Source organism: Staurois parvus, unplaced genomic scaffold (genome assembly GCF_062004578.1).
Source record: "Staurois parvus isolate SC_StPar_1 unplaced genomic scaffold, SC_StPar_1.0 ptg000230l, whole genome shotgun sequence".
Taxonomy (NCBI): Eukaryota; Metazoa; Chordata; class Amphibia; order Anura; family Ranidae; genus Staurois; species Staurois parvus.
In genome coordinates, this window is record NW_028318026.1 from 7325672 (window position 1) to 7346289 (window position 20618).

General features: G+C 40.7%; 1 protein-coding gene across 4 annotated transcripts in view; it reads right to left on the minus strand.

Annotated features, from left to right (window-relative positions):
* Positions 1-20618, minus strand: part of RALYL (RALY RNA binding protein like) — a 256489-nt gene that overhangs the window by 60710 nt on the left and 175161 nt on the right. For all 4 annotated transcript variants that reach the window (XM_089679728.1, XM_089679726.1, XM_089679725.1 and 1 more), the window contains one exon: positions 7677-7834. In XM_089679728.1, the coding sequence (XP_089535854.1) occupies positions 7677-7834 (158 nt within the window). The remainder of the gene's footprint in view (positions 1-7676; positions 7835-20618) is intronic.

A 20618-nucleotide genomic window follows, 5' to 3' on the forward strand; every position in this document is an offset into this window, starting at 1 on the left:
ACAAATGTACTGACTGGATCATAAGATGAAATTAAAATAAAGAAAGCCTCAAAAAGAAAATGAATGCAGCCATCACAGTTCAGAATTGGTAAGCTGCAACACAATAAATTATTATTATTATATTATTATACAGGATTTATATAGCTCCAACGGTTTGCTCAGCGCTTTACATTATAGTGAATGTTTGCTTTTGGATGTAATACTGCTTTAAATTTCTCAGCTTATACCCCCAAGAATTAACATTTTTATCTTTGTCTAAAGCAGTTTCAAAGTAGCCATCAAAAATGTTCATCCATTGAAAACACAAACACACCCCCAACTGGTCACTATTTTCTCCAAAAATGCAGTGAGGTCCTACAGTGAGGAAGGGAATTCACTTCCAATCCTGTAGACACAAAAAAGAAGCAAGAAGAAATCTTGTCAAAATGAGGGAAATCTACTCTTAAACATGTGTTGAACTTTTTGATGTGTACAGGACAGGAAGCAAAAGGGGAACCTTCACAATGGGATACTTGGAAACTCCAGAGTGTACAGTATGTACTTCCATGTTGTCACTCAAAACCTCATGGGCAGGGACTATAGCCCTTACTAAAATGTTCCTCCTCCCACATAAAAATTCAAAGCATTCTCAACCAGTTCATTTGGACAGCTTGTAAATACTGTCTGAAATCATCCTTACTCAGTATACCAAGATCCATTGCAGGGCTCTGAGCCCCTAATGTTATGTTATACTATAAAGCGGCTCTCCTAGACCAAGCCAAAGTTTGTTGGACCTTGCACCCTACTACACCTTGGCTCCAAATCAAAACCGCTGCACTTCCACAAGATCCACTTTGTTACTTTCAGCAATTTGGTTATCCCATCATCCATCTCACTCTTTTCTACCCACCATTAATGCTACAATTACAGCTTGGAAAACCTTGCAACAAACTGTCAAAGGAATACATAAGCAAGCCTCACAACAGCTGCTGCTTTTCTCTCTATAATTATTATCTCCCATTACAAAGTTGGACCTCGGTAGGTATCAGCAATATAGGAGATTTATTCAACTCCCAAGGACTCAAATCCTTCCAGTAACTCTCAGCTACTTATCACATCTCCAGTAAGGATTTTTAAGTTTACCTTATACATCACATTTTCTCCTCCTTATCCATAATCAGTGAAACAAAAAACTTGCTCTCAATCTCCAACTCAACACCTTCCAACGTAAAAGGGATCTCATGCATTTATAAGATCCTCTCTCACCTGGCTCCTGATCAGAAACCCATCAACACGGACACCTGGGAATAGGCCCTACAAGTTAGGGTACCCCCCGCTCTATGGTACAGAGCTCTCTGCACACCTTCTGTCTTCTCCAGAAATATGGCTCACTGGGAAACAATAATGAAAGTATGTTACTGGTGGCAGGGCTTTTTTTTCAGCGGGAATATGGGGAACACAGTTCCGGCACCTCCAGCTCTGAATGTGTGTAATGGCAAGGGGCGCTGGGGTGTGCTGGAGGATCTATTGTTGCTGGCTGCTGGGGGATCTATTGTCTCTAAAGGGGATCTATTTTTGTGTGGTGGTCTATTGTTGCTGGTGCGGGTCTATCATTGATGGGGGTCGATTGTTGATGGAAGGGGAGGGGCCAATTGTCTATTGTTGTTAGCTTCTGGAGAGTCTATTGATGCTGGCTGCTGAGAGATCTCTTGCAGCTGCTTGTCTATTGTTGCTGTGATGGTATTTTGTTTTGGGGACCAATTGTTTTTGGCAGAATCTATTGCTGCTGGGGGGGTCTATTGCTGCTGGCTATGGGGGATCTATTTTTCTGCTTTTCTTATTATCACTTACACATTCCATACAAATTATTTAGCACCACAAAATGATACTTAGCTCTGTATTCTCTAAAAGGAGAGGTACTAGAAGGTTGGTCGGACTGGAACCAAGTGACGGTGCTCAGAGGTGGGTAGGGGGTGGAGACAAGAAGTGACTCAGAAGGGGGGAGTTCCTGCACCTATTTTTTTTTAGAAAAAAAGCTTTGACTAGTGGTATTATACCCCTGTTAAATTGTCCCGCATATATTCATCTTACTTCCCAAAGTGCTAGAGCACTGCAATTCTGATGGTACCACTTTTCACATCTGGTGAGAATGCCCTTTTATTGTCCTCTTTTGGAGAAACATTTCCACATTTCTATTAAAAATTGCCAATTTCTCATGTGTTCTTACCTGGCTCTATTTGGTTTAGGTTTGTCTTCCTGGCCTTCTAAAATCCACCCCTTTGTAACGCATTCATAGCAACTCGCTTATCCATAGTGTGCTCATCGAAAAATCCCTTCACTTCATCACTTCCCACTGTCATTTCCATGATTAATGTGCCAAATGGAATTTCTTTTTGATAAAACTCATCTGACAACAGACACATTTTTTTAAATCATGGCATCCCTGGTTATTAGAAGAATTCCACTTTCTTCTTAACCCACCATGATAATGTCATCCTGGTTCCTTTTCCAAAAATAAATGCCTTAAATTCCCGGACTAGATTGAGCCATAAGCGTAACAGTAGTTTTATATTATTATGTCCATACAACTTCACTGAGCGCTCATTGAGCACGCAACCACTTCTTTTCTCCCCTCCTATGTCCTGCTTTCACACCTACTCCCTCCACCCTTTACACTGCTCCTACTCCAAGGAGCTCTGTAATCCTCATTATTTGCTTGTCTTCCCACTTATTTTTGTTTTTTATGACACCTGTTCTTATGTTGATGTTCTTCTCAAAGTTAGGAAGTAATTCCTGTTTCTTACCTTTTTATCCTGTAAAAATATACTTTTCTTCAATACAAAATTATTGAATTAAAAAAAAAAGATTTATTCTGTTTTTGTTCTGTCTGACAGGAAGTGAGAGAAATCTCCCCAGTGGGGACACAGAAAACAGGTAAAAATCCAGTAGACGTTCTAACTCTTCTCTGTTCTCCATTTCCATCTTCCTAGGGGAGATTACCCCTTGTTTGACACCCATTAAAAAGACAACGTGGAGAAATTTCAAAAACAGGAGTACAGAAAGCAATAGAAACTCTATAGACGTTCAAAGAAAAATCTAAGTTAACCTGCCTGTTAGGATCAATCAGATACAGCCCAAGTATAAAACTATTAATGTAAGTCAGAGTATTTTGGTTGATCCTTGTGATATTATGCTATGTACACAATGAACTAATCAAATTTCTATACATTTTGTACAAGAATAGGATCAGATATGCGTGGATTATTAAATTGACAAAGTCAATTCTCAAATGAAATCATGTGTGAAAGAAAATTATTACGCCAACTCCATATTTCAGTGTATATTTTCAGTGTACATAAAATTGTTTGTTTCAATCCACTAGAGCATCAAATGGATTTTATTATTCATTACGATGAGAGATTACTTTTATAAGCTATCATTCTGTTTTTTAACCCCTTATTACCCAACAGCTGTGCATGAATGATCCTATACCTTGTAATGGATGCTCATAAACAACTGTGAAAGGTTGCAGAACATTTGAACAGATACACGTTCATTGGAGCTTATTGTGTAGCTGAGTTTCCATTTACTACCATACTTAAATACAGTTGCAGTGTTCTTTTTCCCATGACTCCCAGGGCTCTTGAACATAGCTATGGAAAATAAGTTGTTGGCAGGTGTTATTTAGCCTCCATGCTGCAGGTGGTGCTGGATTGCTGTGTGGGTGGAAGTGGAGGCTGAAAGGAGCAGTGTTTCTCTGCAGACATCTGGAAAGCTTAATCAAGAAAGCTGTGGTCTGATTGGACACTGATAGCTGTGCCCTGCTGGGGTTGGTGCACATTCCAGGAGTGGCTAGAGTAGGAAGAAGAATCTTGCATATCAGATACAGTGATTTAGCTTCAGGGAAAGGTTCCTGTATGAAGAGGGAAAGCTTAGGGACATCACTGTATTCTCTGCTGTCCACCTGTTGGAAGACTAACTGCATAGGTTTTGTTTGTTCTCCTCAAGAGCAGCTTGTGCCACCACTCCATCAGTCAGCCATCCTTCTGGCAGATGCGGCACCAGGTAATGTAGGCCGTAATGTAGGCCATGCATGTCTGAAATATTCAGTACTGGACCGTCAACATTACTCTATTTGTACCTGTATCACCAGTGTTACTGTGTTTGCTAGTTCAAGAGTATTTGGAACTGTTACCTCAAGTGTGGGTTGCAGTTACCATAGACACTGTACTGGTGTTAGTGATGGCAGATTGTCATTTGTCTTATTAACCGTTTTACTTGCAACTCTACGATACAAGAATTGTTCAACCCTTCTCCTGGACTTTGTGTGTGGTTCCTTCAACTTGGGTACCAACCTCTTGGCCCCACCAATAAAGTTTCATTGCTTCCCTCCCTCAGCAGCCTGGGAAGCCACAAGTGATAAGGCAGAGATAACTGGGCAACCAGAACCAGTGTGTGGGCAGCCAGACAGGGACCTAATAGCACCCAGCTTCTCTGGAAGACCCATGTACTGTGGGGAGCACCTCCTCAATTGCTACCAGAGTATTCCAGTTTCAGTGGGGTTGCCCTGTGTCCTAGGGCCTTAAATTCCTCCAGCTGTTGACCTGTGTTACCAGAATATCCCTGGATTTCACAGAGAGGAATGCTATTTATGAGAATAATGACAAGTAGCTTTTTGAATTCTGAACTGTTTTACTGAAATGATTCTCAGGTAGACTTTCTGTGGTTATAGAGTCCTATAGAGTCTATGCTATGCAGTCATACGTTACCCTGCTGGAGACACAGGGTCATTGTTGTGGGGAGTCCGTGCATGTGTAACTTTCCTAATCCTTTTACTATTATTCTGCAGTTTATGTATAATGTTTGCACTTCTAAATAAGTTTTGCATTATTAATTCTAATTTTGCACCTGTTTAGTAAACTGCAAGATACAGTTACTCCCTGTCTGATCATTTGGCCAATTATCTATTCTGTTAACATCACAGCTAAATAGGTAGTAAAAATAAACAGTAACGCACATATTCATCTACCATGATTAACATCATCTCTTCATAAACAATTGTTTCCAGGAAACTTGCATATATTTTATGATCTTCAGTACTAAATAAAAAGACGTTGACAGGCAATAACAGAGTATTGGGCAAACCAAGTCATACTAATCAAATGTCTTAAAGGGACCTATCTCCTTGCTGGTTATTTTTTATATTGATGTTCGCCAACTCACATAAGGTTTTCATGATGTAAACTTTTCTATTATCTAGGTTTTCTGTGTGTTACTGTATATCTATATATGCAGGTAGATGTTTATCTCAAAATATTGACCAGCTGGCATATGAACAGTTGGTCCAGCATACTCCACGTATACTCATATATGTGCAAGAAAACTTAGGACTACTGTGAATGGGTAGAAGGTAAGTACTGTAGGGGATTGGGGGAGTGCACAAAAAAAGACTGGCCTTAGGCAACCTAGGGTTCATCTGTATTTTTTTGTTTTTTATGGAAATATGCATATTATACTGGCATCTCTGCTTTCCCTAACTAGGCTGAACATACTGTAGATAGCTTTGCCTTGCAGCTATTCAATATAATTTAAAGCCTCCATTGATGCCCAGCAAGTTGTTACGCCACATAGCATGGAGAGATCAATACTGTTTCTAATATAGATCTGCAAAGTCCACCCCAGTTTTATCCAGTGTTGAGCCCTGATGAAGGTGGGTGTGATATTGCCTATGAATTGTGATGGCTATTTTTCTATGACATTTTTCACCAACAATTTCAAGTATCTTGAACTCTTTCATCCGATTTTGGTCTGGAGCTTCTTTCTGTATTTTTGTGGTTTAAAGCAACTGTTGGGTGCCCATCAAGGCAACCCTTGCTATGTGGAAGCTGCCTAACCAGAGCTATTTAATTTGTTTGAAGTTTTCGTTCATCTGACTACACATGCAAGTCTAAACATTCCGTTGCCTCATTGAGTATGTGGTTTTAGTGCCAATATAATGAAACAGACACTAGTTTCATCTGCTGAGCAGGGTGAAAAGTCTGCAGTCTTCATACATAGCATTACAATTTATCATTTCTTTGGCATTGTCTGTTTAATCTGATTCTGTTCCTAACCTCATGCCAATGATATTTAGTTTGCTAAACCACTGTTCATTATAAATAATTTCCTTTTTTAGAATATATTTTTTTTATTTTGTATTCATTTTCAAAGCTCAGTGATTTTCTTTTACTTCCTTTCATGGTGATGGGTATCACTGGCACAAAAAATTGTGGTAATATATTCGATAGGTAACCATTTTATGTGTTAGAATAGGGAAGAATATAATACTTTGTCATGCTTCTATTGTTGTGTATTCACTGGAGAAATATTCTTTTATTTCCTGTCTTGGTAACAGGTAAACAATAAAAAAAAAACTAACCAAATTTCTCATTCTTACCTACTATATACAAAAAAGCATATGACTGGTCTTTGACTTTAAAGATAGAAGTGAGAATGGGTCATAGAAACAGGTGCTAACAGCATTCTTCAACAAAGCAGAAGGATAAGAGGGGGGCGGCACTTTGATGAAGAATGCTTTTATTAAAGTCTAGCTCCAGGCTCACCCCTTCTCCCAATTACCTCCAATATGTGTTCAGGTCAGTCATGTGATGTGCAGGGTCCATTTCCTTTTCAGCTTTTCTCCCGGAGGTCCCTAAAGTCAACCATAGATAGACCAAATCTCAGCTGGTTCAGCGGGGACCAGCAAAGATTCGATCAATCTAAGGGGCAGGCTGGTTGTTTGAAGTCAATTCATTGATCAACTTCAGTACAACCAGCCTGTCAGATTTTCCTGCAATCATTACCAAAGCTAAACCTGCTAGCAGTAATCATTGTGTTATGCCAGCAAGGAAGGCTCCCTACCAACAGAACACAACAGCCACTGTGGGCAGAGCAGTGGCTAAATGGTTAGCACTTCTGTCTGGCAACACTGGGGTCATTGGTTTGAATCCCAACCATGGCACCACCTGCATGGAGTTTGTATGTTCTCTCTGTGCCTGTGTCGGTTTCCTGCAAAGACATGCTAGTAGGTAAATTGGCCCTAGAATGTGTATGTATGAATGTGAATTAGAGACCTTAGATTGTACACCCCTTGAGAGTTAGAGACTGACGCAAATGTACAATATATATGTAAAGCCCTCTGTAAATTGACAGCACTCTATAAGTACCTTTAATAAACAAATAGTACTTCGAGAGTGACTTCACGTGTGGAAGGAAATAAAATTGTATCATCTTTAGCTTGCTTTAAGATGCAGAGAGCAGTGCTGACATCATCATGTACAGTATGTATCTGCTTCACTATATGTAAAGGCAAGGCTGTTATGATGCCCTGCACATACAGGACATCCTCCTTCTTCCAGGTTAAAGTATGCTGGATGCCATTAAACTCAAAAAACTGAAGACACCTGGTGGCGGAAAGTAAATATGGCAAAGGACAGAGATGGAGAGTAAGGGGTGAATATTGGAGCAAGAGTTGCTTTTTTTTTTACATTTTTAAGGGACTACTTTAAAAAAAATTGACATTTGGGCCTAACTTTACTGATGTTAAACCCTTATCTATTAGAATACTACAAATATTGTGTTAAATATGTCATTTCTTCGGTAAACCTCTATACTTAAGTCACAATCATATATCAAGGAAGAACAAGGCAAACACTCACATTTGGAGCCGGATGAAGAGGAGGCAGACCGTGATGCCCCTTTCAGTGAGAAGACTCCTTTTCCTCTGCGTGTTGCTGGCACAGTTATTCTGGGGCGTTTCAGAGGGATGACAGCACGGGGTGGAGGAGGAACACGTCCATGACCATAATCGAACAACCTTCAAAGTACAATATTATAGGATCAATTACAGTCGCAATGCTTCAACAAACAGCCATTAAAATAAAAGTCTACAGAACATAGATGGGTTGCAGCCAGGAACATACTCTGTGTCTAGGGTGGAACATATAGTACTTGTTTCTGGGGGCTGATTTAAAAAAGAATATCATTTTGCATCTCAGGTTTTAGTGTTACTGTTGCTGGTACAGCTGAACAATAAAAATACTAGAAGTTCTAACTCTTCCTCACTCTACTAAAATGTGTTTGGTTTTGCCTGTATCACCATTAGAGAGATTTCCTATCACTTTCTGATCTGACAAGAAATAAGGGGAAATCTCCCTGATAGTCACCCAGATGGCAAAACCTCAGCAGAGGCCTTTTCCCTTCACTGCTATAGCCAAAACAAAAAATACATTTCTAATATAACAGAAATGTTGATTTTGTGCATTGAGATGCTTGAGGAAATGCCCTTCAAATGGCCCAGGTGTGAATGGGGTCTAACTGAGAGAAACTGAGAACACTTACTTGGTAAAACAACCTATTCAATTTAAATAGAGATGAAAAGCAATTAAATAGAGAAAAAAGAAAAAAAAAATTGTAATATACTTTTTTTCTTTTTGTATAAGTGATCACATCTCTGTTTTCAGCTGTATAAGGTGCTTGAAGAGGTGAGGGTGGAGAAGCAGCACTACACTGTTCTTCCCAGCGAATGGCTTTTGCAGGGGGACAAGTCAGCACAAGACCTTGGCCATTGGAGGATAGGCAGGCTGTAATCCCAGCAGAGCCAGAAAACTGACTATGATGGGATGGATGTGCTCTCATGCCCAGCATGGCCTAGCATGGTAAGTTTGAAATAGGAATGTGGGAAGACTGGCAAAAACACCAGATATTTCACACAAAGGAAGCAATGCAAACAGTACAGGATACTTTTTAGCACAGATAAATGGTACAAAAGACACATATCAAGAATATGAAATGTTGGGGTAACATACTCTTTACTCACTGTGTATCATGAGCAACTGTCATTTGTTCTTTTTAATATAAACTACTGTTTTTACTTTTCTTTCATTATTTTTGCATCTCTATGCTGCTGGCCCTCTTTAAACAATTCTTTTTTTTTTTCATCTTACTCAAACTAACCCCGCTCAATTCGTTTTCAATTTTTACCCAACTCTTCCCCTTGTGGTTGAATGTCCAATCATAAATTCTTGCTAAAATTACTGCTTTATAGTATCTCTTGACATCAGGTAGTCCCATTCCCCCTTTCTCTTTAGTTCTACTCAATATTTCGTATGATATTCTTGATTTTTTATTCCTCCAGATGTATCTTATTAACATTTTTTTCATTATCTTAAAAAAAACCTCTGGGAGTTTGATTGGAACCATTTGGAATCTATACAGTATTTTAGGTATGATTACCATTTTAACTAAGTTTATACGTCCTATCCATGATGGGTTTCCTCCTTCTAATATTTTTAATTCTTCCTTGATCTCATTTTCTTTAAACAATTCTTATCTACATACAGTATACTCACTCCAGTGTCAGATGCATATCATTGCTCTGAACTGGATTCCTAAAAGTGACAATGGTGGCCCATGCCTCCACAGTGTGTTGGCATCGCTGCTTGTAATCTCAGCCAGAGGAGAATGTGACAGGGTGACAACACAGGATCACAATTGTATTGTATAATAAGTATGGGGGTGGGTATTGGTTTAGTGGGACTTACAAGCCATCTTTAGTCCCCTGGTCAAGGTTAATATTCATTAAGATTAAAAAGTGGCATCCCACTGGAAGTTGCATTTAATCACCACTGGGTTTTTCCTTTTTTGCTAAATAAATGTAAAAAGATCGAACATTTTGAGAAAAAAAAACGTTTGCTATAAAATTTTGCAAATAAATAATTGTTCTTCATAAATTTAGGCCAAAATGTACTCTGGTATATTTCTTTGGTGAAAATAACCGAAATCAGTGTTTAATATTACGTCTGTAGGAAAGTTATAGAGTCCACAAACTATGTTGAGGCGCGATCTGGGAGGATGTCATATGACGCCCACCTGGATTGAAGTCATGCTCGGCCTTCATTTTGCTATTGGCCGGGGTGACCCACTATACCAGAAGTTCATATGTGGATATTACAGAACACTGTATGGATACTTTGCTCTAATGGATACTGTATACATTTGACACGGCTATATATATATATAATGCTACCCCTGTAGGAGCCGCTAAATGATGCTTGTCCTGTTGCGCTGCCCTTACCCTGTAAACTCCCCAGCCCTTCTGACACTTTAGGTTCTGACATACTGATCACCCTTTTAATGATAAGCAGACACAATTTAAATTTAACACTGCAGGGTTTGTATTAATAAAGGTAAAGACAATCAAACAGTTCTTAAAACAGCCTCTAGTATAGCTGGAAGTGAACACCAAAGTAAACAGATAATATCAGATTGACAGTAATAAAGCAATCATGAACAGGCAAATCTAAAAGTGTATCAAGCTATCACCACACTGAGCAGTTGGGGCAAAAATATACAAAGATATCAAACAAAAAGGAAATATTATGGAAAACATGATGCTAGTTAAGAGGGAGGGACCTGGCAGCAGTTAAGCCCCCTTTGGACCATCATTATCAAAATCTGATTTATAATGTAAGAAAGTGAAATCTTCTTTGGAGCTGGTTCACACATCACTAATAATAATATATATGGGCAGTACAGGTTCCTAATACAGGCAAGTATCTTCACTAGCACGTTGGAGCACAGGGATGAAGAATGAAACTGTAGAGTGCTTAAGTGATCATAAAATGGATGACAGGCATAGCAAAGTAACGGTTCCTTTAATAAATCCAGGTTATGATGTCTGCATGTAGTGTCCCTATACTGTGAATAGCAGAATGAGAGATTTTGGGTATCTGCTGGATCATGAGTCCTGGCTGAAAGGGCAACCTCTGCAGAGACAATGGATGCAATGCAGATGCTGTGATCCAGCAGAGTAAAAGGATGGATACTTGGTCCGAGTGTTGAAGTCAGCGATCTACTGTATGTCAAAGCTCGCAAGTTTGCTCTCTGGCTGCGAAACAGGAACAATGTTTGGCCTCGTGGCAGTGCACAGCGATTCAGGTCCACCAGTGGAAGAGTGGCTGTGGTGGGTAAGGCAATGGCAATTCAAGATCCCTGTGTGTAGAATGGTTCCTTTGCTCTGTAGATGATCCCAGGAAGGAGAGAGAGCTCGCCAGAAGCAGTTTCATATATAGCCTTTCTTCGCTGACAGTGTTATGGGGTGTATAGTCTAAGAGGACTCAGAAGTACAGGAATGGCTGCCCACATGACTACAAGTCCCAAGGTCCACTGCTCTTGATCCAGGAAGCAGAACTCCCCTGCTCTATAGTCAGGAAGTGAGTTAAAGTGTTACTAAACCCAGGACCCTGCATCCACCATATCTGGTATCCCACAGTACACAGAACATGGAAGTGCAATTATTTTAGTAAACATAAACTGCTAAATACCTTTTCCCATCAGAAGTTAGAGCAGTCTTGTGACTTCTATCTGTGTCCGGCCCAGCACTAGCTAAATCTTGTAGGATGAATTTTCTTTCTGCTCAAGGAGGATGCAGAACCCCTAACCTCTGTCTGGACAGTGCTGATTGGCCCTGTGCTGACCACATGCACTCGCCCAAGAAAAAAAAAAACCTCTCTAGCAATACACACCAAACTGAGCATGTGCATGTGACTACGGTTCAGTCTGTCTTATCAGGAGATAAGAGGTGGTTGCTTGAAAAAGGGGAGGATCAGAGAAGAAAGGATCAAACAGCCTTTTTACACGATGCAGAGGATTAACCCCTTAGGTTCCACAGTGAGTATAACAAGCATGCTTTACTGCATATACAGACTGATTTTACTGTTGTGGGTTTAGTAACACTTTAAGAGTCTGAGTGTAGCACTAGAGGGAAACTAGGTGATCTGAGGTTCTGAGGATGGTGACTGTCATCTGTATTCAGCTTGTAGCAGCCGTACCTGGCTACATCTATGTATATATATATATATATATATATATATATATATATATAGTCAGGTCCATAAATATGGGGACATCGACACAATTCTAACATTTTTGGCTCTATATACCACCACAATGGATTTGAAATGAAATGAACAAGATGTGCTTTAACTGCAGACTGCCGGCTTTAATTTGAGGGTATTTACGTCCAAATCAGGTGAACGGTGTAGGAATTACAACAGTTTGAATATGTGCCTCCCATTGTTAAGGGACCAAAAGTAATGGGACAATTGGCTTCTCAACTGTTCCATGGCCAGGTGTGTGTTATTCCCTCATTATCCCAATTACAATGAGCAGATAAAAGGTCCAGAGTTCATTTCAAGTGTGCTATTTGCATTTGGAATCTGTTACTGTCAACTCTCAAGATGAGATCCAAAGAGGTCTCACTATCAGTGAAGCAAACCATTATTAGGCTGAAAAAACAAAACAAACCCATCAGAGAGATAGCAGAGAGATAGCAAAAACATTAGGCGTGGCCAAAACAACTGTTTGGAACATTCTTAAAAAGAAGGAACGCACTTGAGAGCTCAGCAACACCAAAAGACCCGGAAGACCACGGAAAACAACTCCAACACACGGCTAGATTAGCCTCTCACCTCCAGGCTTCGACCCGTAAGGGTCAAAGCGTATAGTGGGATCAAACCCTCAGATCCTTTCAGCATATACTGCTGTCCACTGGTCCGCTCTCCCCATACTCAGATCTCCTTCTCTAGGGGTCGACAATCAAGGTGAGGGGACTGCTTTGTTGGCGGAGACCGGTACAAGCACCACGGTACCGGCTCAGAAATGCTACACACCTGAGGAAAGGCCACCCTAGGTAATACCCACCATTGAGTGTCAGAGCTGAAATCCAAAGAATGAAAGGGGCGGGGACCAGGAACAGTCAGGCTGGGGAGGCCAATCGCTTCCACTGATGTCTATTTATCCAGAGAGGAGGGAGAGAACTGAGAGAGACACTGCTGTCGTCCACAGCATTAGATCAAGATCAGGCATAGGTAAGCATAAGGGGAGACTGGGGGGAGCAGCTGTACACAGAAGGCTTTTCTTTACCAGAGAATTCATGAAGGTAAAATAAACATTTACTTTTAGAACCACGTTAACCACCCTCTACAGAAAGGTTCTTTCAAGGTAAGGGCTGAGAAAATGTGGAATAAACTTCCTCAAGAAACAATTTTGACTAGCTCAGTTGAATGTTTACAAAAGATCTGAATGTGTTCCTAAATGCACAAAATATAACTGAATATTAACATTTATAGGTAATAAAACAAGGGATTGATGATCCAAGAAATATCTGATTGCCTTCTGGAGGATCGTTAAGGAATTTATATTTTCCCCAGTGGAACAAACTTTCTTTAAAGGTTTTTTTGCATTCCTCTCGGTCAATTGAGGGTTCTGTATATGTAGGTTTTCTATTTTTTTCTATTTCTTGGTTGAACTAGATGGACTTACAGTTGCAAGAAAAAGTATGTGAACCCCTTGGGATTACATGGAGTTTTGCATGAATTGGGCATAAAATGTGCTCTGAACGTCATCTAAGTCACAACAATAGAAGAACACAGTCTGCTGAACATAATACTACACAAACATTAGATGTTGCCATGGTTTAATTGCACATAACATGTAAACATTCACAGTGCAGGGAGGAAAAAGTATGTGAGGCCCTAGCTTAATGACTTCTCCCAGAGCAAATTGGAGCCAGGAGTGAGCCAACCTTGACTCCAATCAGTGTGATGATATTGGATGTGTTGCTGACAGCTGTCCTGCCCTTAAAAAACACACACCTGTTTTGGGTTTACTGGTTTCAAGAAGCACTGTCTGATGTGAACCATGCCTCGCAGAAAAGAGCTCTCAGAAGACCTACGATCAAGAATTGTTGACTTGCATGAAGCTGGAAAGGGTTACAAAAGTATCTCCAAAAGCCTTGATGTTCATGTGTCCGCGGTAAGACAGACTGTCTACAAATGGAGAAAGTTTAGCACTGTTGCTACTCTCCCTAGGCGTGGTCATCCTGTAAAATGACTGCAAGAGCACAGCGCAGAATGCTGCATGAGGTAAAGAAGAATCCCAGAATGTCAGCTAAAGACCTACAGAAATCTCTGGCACATGCTAACATTTTTGTTGACACATCTACAATAAGGAAAACATTAAACAAGAATGGAGTAAATGGGAGGACACCACGGAGGAAGCCATTGCTGTCCAAAAAGAATATTGCAGCACGTTTGAAGTTTGCAAAAGAGCACCTGGATGTTCCACAGCACTACTGGCAAAATATACTGTGGACAGATGAAACCAAGATTGAGTTGTTTGGGAAGAACTCACAACACTATGTGTGGAGAAAAAAAGGCACAGCACACCAACATCAAAACCTCATCCCCACTGTAAAACATGGCGGAGGGAGCATCACGGTTTGGGGCTGCTTTGCTGCCTCAGGACCTGGACGGATTGTTGTCATTGATGGGAAAATGAATTCCAGAGTTTATCAAGACATTTTGCAGGAAAACGTACGACCATCTGTCCGCTAACTGAAGCTCCGCAGAGGATGGGTGATGCAACAGGACAATGACCCAAATCATACAAGTAATTCAACAAAACAATGGCTGCAACAGCACAGAATACGCCTTCTGGAGTGGCCCAGTCAGAGTCCTGACCTCAACCTGATTGAAATGCTGTGCCATGACCTTAAGAGAGCGATTCACACCAGACATCCCAAGAATATTGCTACACTGAAACAGTTTTGTGAAGAGGAGTGGTCCAAAATTACTCCAGATCGTTTTGCAGGTCTGATCTGCAACTACAGGAAACGTTTTGTTGAGGTTATTGCTACCAAAGGAGGGTCAACCAGTTATTAAGTCCAAAGGTTCACATACTTTTTCCTCCCTGCACTGTGAATGTTTACATGTTATGTGCAATTAAACCATGGCAACATCTATTGTTTGTGTAGTATTATGTTCAGCAGACTGTGTTCTTCTATTGTTGTGACTTAGATGACGTTCAGAGCACATTTTATGCCCAATTCATGCAAAACTCCACGTAATCCCAAGGGGTTCACATACTTTTTCTTGCAACTGTATATATTTTTTTTAACCTATGTAACTATATACAGTATATTGCCAAAAGTATTGGGAAGCCTGCCTTTTCACGCACATGAACGTTAATGACATCCTAGTCTTAGTCCATAGGGTTCAATTTTGACGTGGCCCACCCTTTGCACCTATGACAGCTTCAACTCTTCTGGGAAGGCTGTCCACAAGGTTTAGGAGCATGTCTATGGGAATGTTTGACCACTTTTCCAGAAGCACATTTGTGGGGTCAGGCACTGATGTTGGACGAGAAGGCCTGGCTGCACTCCACTCTAATTCATCCCAAAGGTGTTCTATCGGGTTAAGGTCAGGATTCTGTACAGGCCAGTCAAGTTCCTCCACCCCAATCCATTGCTAATCCATGTCTTTATGGACCTTGCTTTGTGCACTGGTGAGTAGTCATGTTGGAACAGGAAGGGGGCATCCCCAAACTGTTCCCACAAAGTTAGGAGCATGAAATTTTCATGCTCCTTCATTTTCCAAAAGACTGACGCGTTTCAAGGACTTGCCTCTTCCTCAGAGCCACAAACTATTGTCTCTGGGATAATAAGTGAAGGGAAATTCATTTTACTGAACCCTGAATAATAGTAAAGCAGACAGGGTGTCTATGTCTCTGAGGAAGAGGCAAGTCCTCGAAACGCGTCAGCTTTTGGATGTCTAAACTCCCTATTGTGGACTGTTACTCAGCGCGGTGTTGACCCAGCTGTTCTTTTATGATGTGCCTTGACTATATTGTCGTTTGTGAGTACAACACCTACTTTATTTTTTATTAAACATTTTTTATGGTAATGCACTAGGCCTGTGCGCCCTCTCTTTGTTGTTTCCCCATTCAGTATATTTGGATTCCCCCGGTCCGTTTGAGGGCAGCAAGGTGTGCATGTTCCAGGACATTCTTAATGTGGTTGTAGCCTGCATCGAGTCCATCCCCAAGCGCAGGAGCATTTGTGTTTGCTGGTTCTACGTCCATAGGATTGCCAGACAGAGAAGTGTGATTCATCACTCCAGAGAACATGTCTCCACTGCTCTAGAGTCCAGTGGCAGCATGATTTCCACCACTGCATCTGACACTTTGCATTGCACTTGGTGATGTAAGGCTTGGATGCAGCTGCTTGGCCATGGAAACCTATTCCATGAAGCTCTCTACACACTGTTGTTGTGCTAATCTGAAGGCCACACAAAGTTTGGACGTCTTTAGCGATTGATGACAGTTGGCTACTTCTGTGCACTGTGTTGTTCAGCATGTGCTGACCCCACCCTGTCATTTTACATGGCCTACCACTTCATGGCTGAGTTACTTCTTCCACTTTGTTATAATACCACTAACAATTGACCGTGGAATATTTAGTAGCAAAGAAATTTCACGGATGCACTTATTGCTCAGGTGGATACGTACCACGGTACCACACTTAAATTCACTGAGCTCCTGAGAGCAACCCATTCTTTCACAAATGTTTGTAGAAGTAGTCTGCATGCCTAGGTGCTTGATTTTATACACCTGTGGACATGGAGATGATTGGAACACCTGAATCCAATGATTTGGAGGGTTGTCCCAATATTTTTGGAAATATAGTGTATATAAAAAAAACAAACAAAGCAATAAGTGAACAAATAGGAGGCATTCATAGTTAAGGTTTACATACACTTGAAAGAGAAGTATGACCAAAGTTTTTTTGCCATACTTCTCTTGTAGTTTACAGGAGTGTATCTACTTGTGCTTTCCTGTGACCCAGAATCATCTAACAGCAGGCTAAAGCTATATTGTTGGGGATCCATCCACATTCCGATTGGCAGCTGGCTCAGCCTCTCAGCTGATAGTCGGATCCAGCTGCTTCCACCCCTCCACTGCCTGGTGCTCCAGTGAGTGCGCAGAGCAATGATTGACAGTCAACACTTCTGCTCAGAGGTGATCGAGAACTAAGTGATCGACATTCATGTGATCAGGCTTAGAGCTGGTGTGCAACAGCTGCAGCAGCACATCGAAGCTGCAGCATGCAGATGAGTATATATGTACTTCTCCATTAACCACTCTAAAGACACAGACTAAAACATTTTGCCTGATTTGCACTGTAAAAACACAGGATGTTAAAATACAATGGTACTTAAAAGGTATAACAAGATATGACTAATGACAATCAGCAGAGCTTTGAAATACAAGCCTTGAATTAAAGAGAATTTAAGATTGCAACTGCTTCTGCTCAGCCTTGTAGATAAAGTAATTGCACATCAGCAATATGCATAACAGCTTACAAATTAAAATCAAGACTCTGATTAGTTTTCTCATTACTTCTATTGTTCCCACTCATAACCTTTGGCAGGCTCTTCACACCCGTGTGATCAGACTACACAGTATAAGCCTGTCTGTTGCTGTTTATAGCCAGATCATTGTTTGCCCAGAAGTGATACATAATTGGAATACAAGAACCAGTTTTTTTCCCAATATATACTACACTTGATTTTTTAAGGGCCATTAAATCTTAACTGCTAGCTGATAAATGATGAAGAATCAGTTTATAATAGAATCCTACACACATATAAAATGTATTCTATACAGGAGCTGACATTGTTGACTTGGGGATCGACTTACTAAAGTTCGATAGTCTGTTCAATTTGTAAGGCAAGTTGCACTCTGCAAGGGAATTTTCCCCAGAACTTACTGAATGAGGTGAAATTTCACTTTGCAAAGAATACCCAAAAAAATAAACAGCATTTTTGCTTGCACATGAGTAAATGATGGACATTAGAAGAACTTCAACTCATTTGCTAAGCTCTGGAGAAAATTCAAAGGTCCTGGACTTATAGGAGAATGTTACAGAGAGAAGTGCCACATTATATTACAGAGCGCTGTAATGGCAGCCTTCATATTTCTCCTAAGACAAGTTTCATTTAAAGTGCCAGAGAGCACTCCCATTAACATGTGTATAACAATCCCCAAACTGGACCTAAAGGGTTCTTTAAAGGCTTCAAGGACACATCCCAAAGCTGGCAGAAGGCTTTATAAGTGCCTTATCAAGCTGAAGGCTGCAGTAACAAGGCACAAGAGCTCAATTACATTACAATGCAAGAGCTGTTTCTTCTTATTGGCAAGAAAATTAACCCTTTTTTTAGAAGTATATAATTTCAAATCACAGTACTGCAATGAAACATTTTAAACCCCAAATCCATTTTTCCCACCCAAATTCCCTGAACATTAAAAAATTAATAATAATAATGATAATAATAATAATTATTATTATTATTATTATTAAAAAATAATATACATACGTTAATTTAAAACGTCATCCAGATAGTCACATAGTAAATGGTCTCTTATCTGGTGTCCAGCAGTGGAGGTTCTTACTTGCATGTGAGCACCCTTCTGTACAGTTCAGCCCGGTAAAATGACGCTTCCAGGTGGGTGCGTAGATAAGAGGGAGGAGTAGGGGTATCCAACCTCCCCCTCAGAGCGTCCGTGGTGATGCAGTTATTTCTGATACTGGATAGGGAATTTACTAAGACAGCAGGAAAAATAATTATTGCAGCTCTGCATGGCTACCAATCAGCTTCCAGCTTTTCATTTTAAAGTATAAGTGAGCAAGATGAAGTTGAATTGGTTACTATGCACAGCTGTTTCAGATTCTGTCTGCTCCAGTTACAGTACGTTTCTTAGGTGCACACTCAAAGTGCTGTGGTCCCCGCCCCATCCCTTCCTATCCTGGCCCCATCCCTGCCACCATTTAGACCTCAGAGACAGCAGGATTCAGCAGTTCAGAGAGAGAGAAGCTTGCTTTAGCTCCTCTGTCATGCCCTGTGGATTTATTGGAGGGAGAAGAATTGCACTAGGGAAGGGGGAGCTGAACTGGAAGGAGCTGCACTGATGAGGGTAGTAGGTATTCGTACTGGGGGGAAGGGGGTTCTGTACTAGTTGGGGCTATCTGTACTGGGCAAAGCTGTACAGGGGGAAATCTTTAATGGGGAGGGGGATCTTTACTTTGGATAGCAGTACTGGGGGGAGCTGTACTAGAGGAGATCTGTACTGGGGAGATTTACTGGAGATTTACTGGTGGGAGGATCTGTACTAGTAGGGAGGAGATCTGTCCTGGGGGAGGTGTATTTTAGAGAAAGCTGTATTGCATAAAAGATCTTACTGAGTGGAGCTGTACTGGTGCGGGGGATCTGTACTGGAAAAGGGGGATCTGTACTGGAGGAAGCTGTACTGGTGTGTGTGGGGGTCTGTGTTGGGGGAGCTGTAATGGTGGGGGATTGATCTGAACTGGAGAAAGCTGCACAGGGGTGATCTATACTGGTGGGGGGATCTGTATTGTGGGGAGCTGTAATGGCGGGGGGGTTCATACTGGGTGGAGATATACTGTTAGATCAGCTTTACTACAGAGAGATCTGTACTGGCAAGAGCTGTACTTATTGGGGGGATGTGTACTTGTGAGGGGTGGAAATTTGTACTGAGGGGGATCTGTACTAGTGGGGTGAGACAAGTGCTTGAGTGAGCTGGACTATTGGGGGGGGGGATCTGTACTGGAACCTGTACAGTGTGGTAGACTTGTACTGGGAGAGTAGATCTGTACTTGGACTGTACAAGTTGGGGAGTATCTATACTGGAGTGGGGGGATTTTGGCTTGGGGACTCTACTGTCTACTTACTTGTGTGATCTGTGCAATACACACTTCTGACCTCTGTTAAGCTCTTGCTTGCTTGTTTGCACAGTAATTCAAGAATAATTTTGGGCACAAGAACTGTGCCATATGTCAAAAACCCTGGAGTTGGGCTACATGCAATCAAAATTCAGCTACTTCTTAAAAGTACACTCCATCTTAATTTGGAAAATAATTACAGATATGCACACAGAGGACACAGTCTATGACTTTGCTTTTAATTCTCTTAATGTTTGATCACTCAAGGTCATAGTGTTGTGTAGAATCTGATTCCAGGAACACGTAATCCTGAAATTCAACAGAGGGATTCTCAACTCAGCTCTTTGTTGTCTGAATATGTAGAATCCTGATTATTTAGAGGGAAAGGATGTTTATATCTGGTTTACCTCCAGCACAATCAACAGGAAATATTACATGCAGGAGATGAAAAACAGGAGATGTATTACAGTCCTAAACAACATCCCCTGCAGTAAGTATAGAACACTCTGCTCCTGGTCATCAGTCTGCCTTTCTGATTACACTTGCCTAGGTACCTCTTGTGAATAGATTCCATAAATGTCAGGGAGGTTCAATCTTACATGCAGAGAGGTGATCAGCAGCAATGTGCTCTGCAGCTTCTTAAAAAAAATGTATATACTATTTTTTCTATCACTTTTTATTATCTATGAAACTGTAATCTTATCAATAAAAAATAAGGACTTTACATGGCATGTCTGCAGAGCACGGTGAACTTTTTTAATAACCAGGTAGTAGCAGCTTACTTATAGACTTTCTCTTTCTAATTGATACTCCATACAAACCTGTATGATCTAGAGTTGTGAGCAGCATATGCCTTCCCTGATCATTCTGTCTTCAAGTTTTAAATAGAATTAAAATGTTACATTCTTTTTACAGCATAGACGTAATTGACTGCAAAAAAAAGTGCAGTCTCCAAACTCCAGAGTTCCAATAGTGGATGAGCAATGTAAATATGAACTAGTCATATACAGTTTTTCTTATT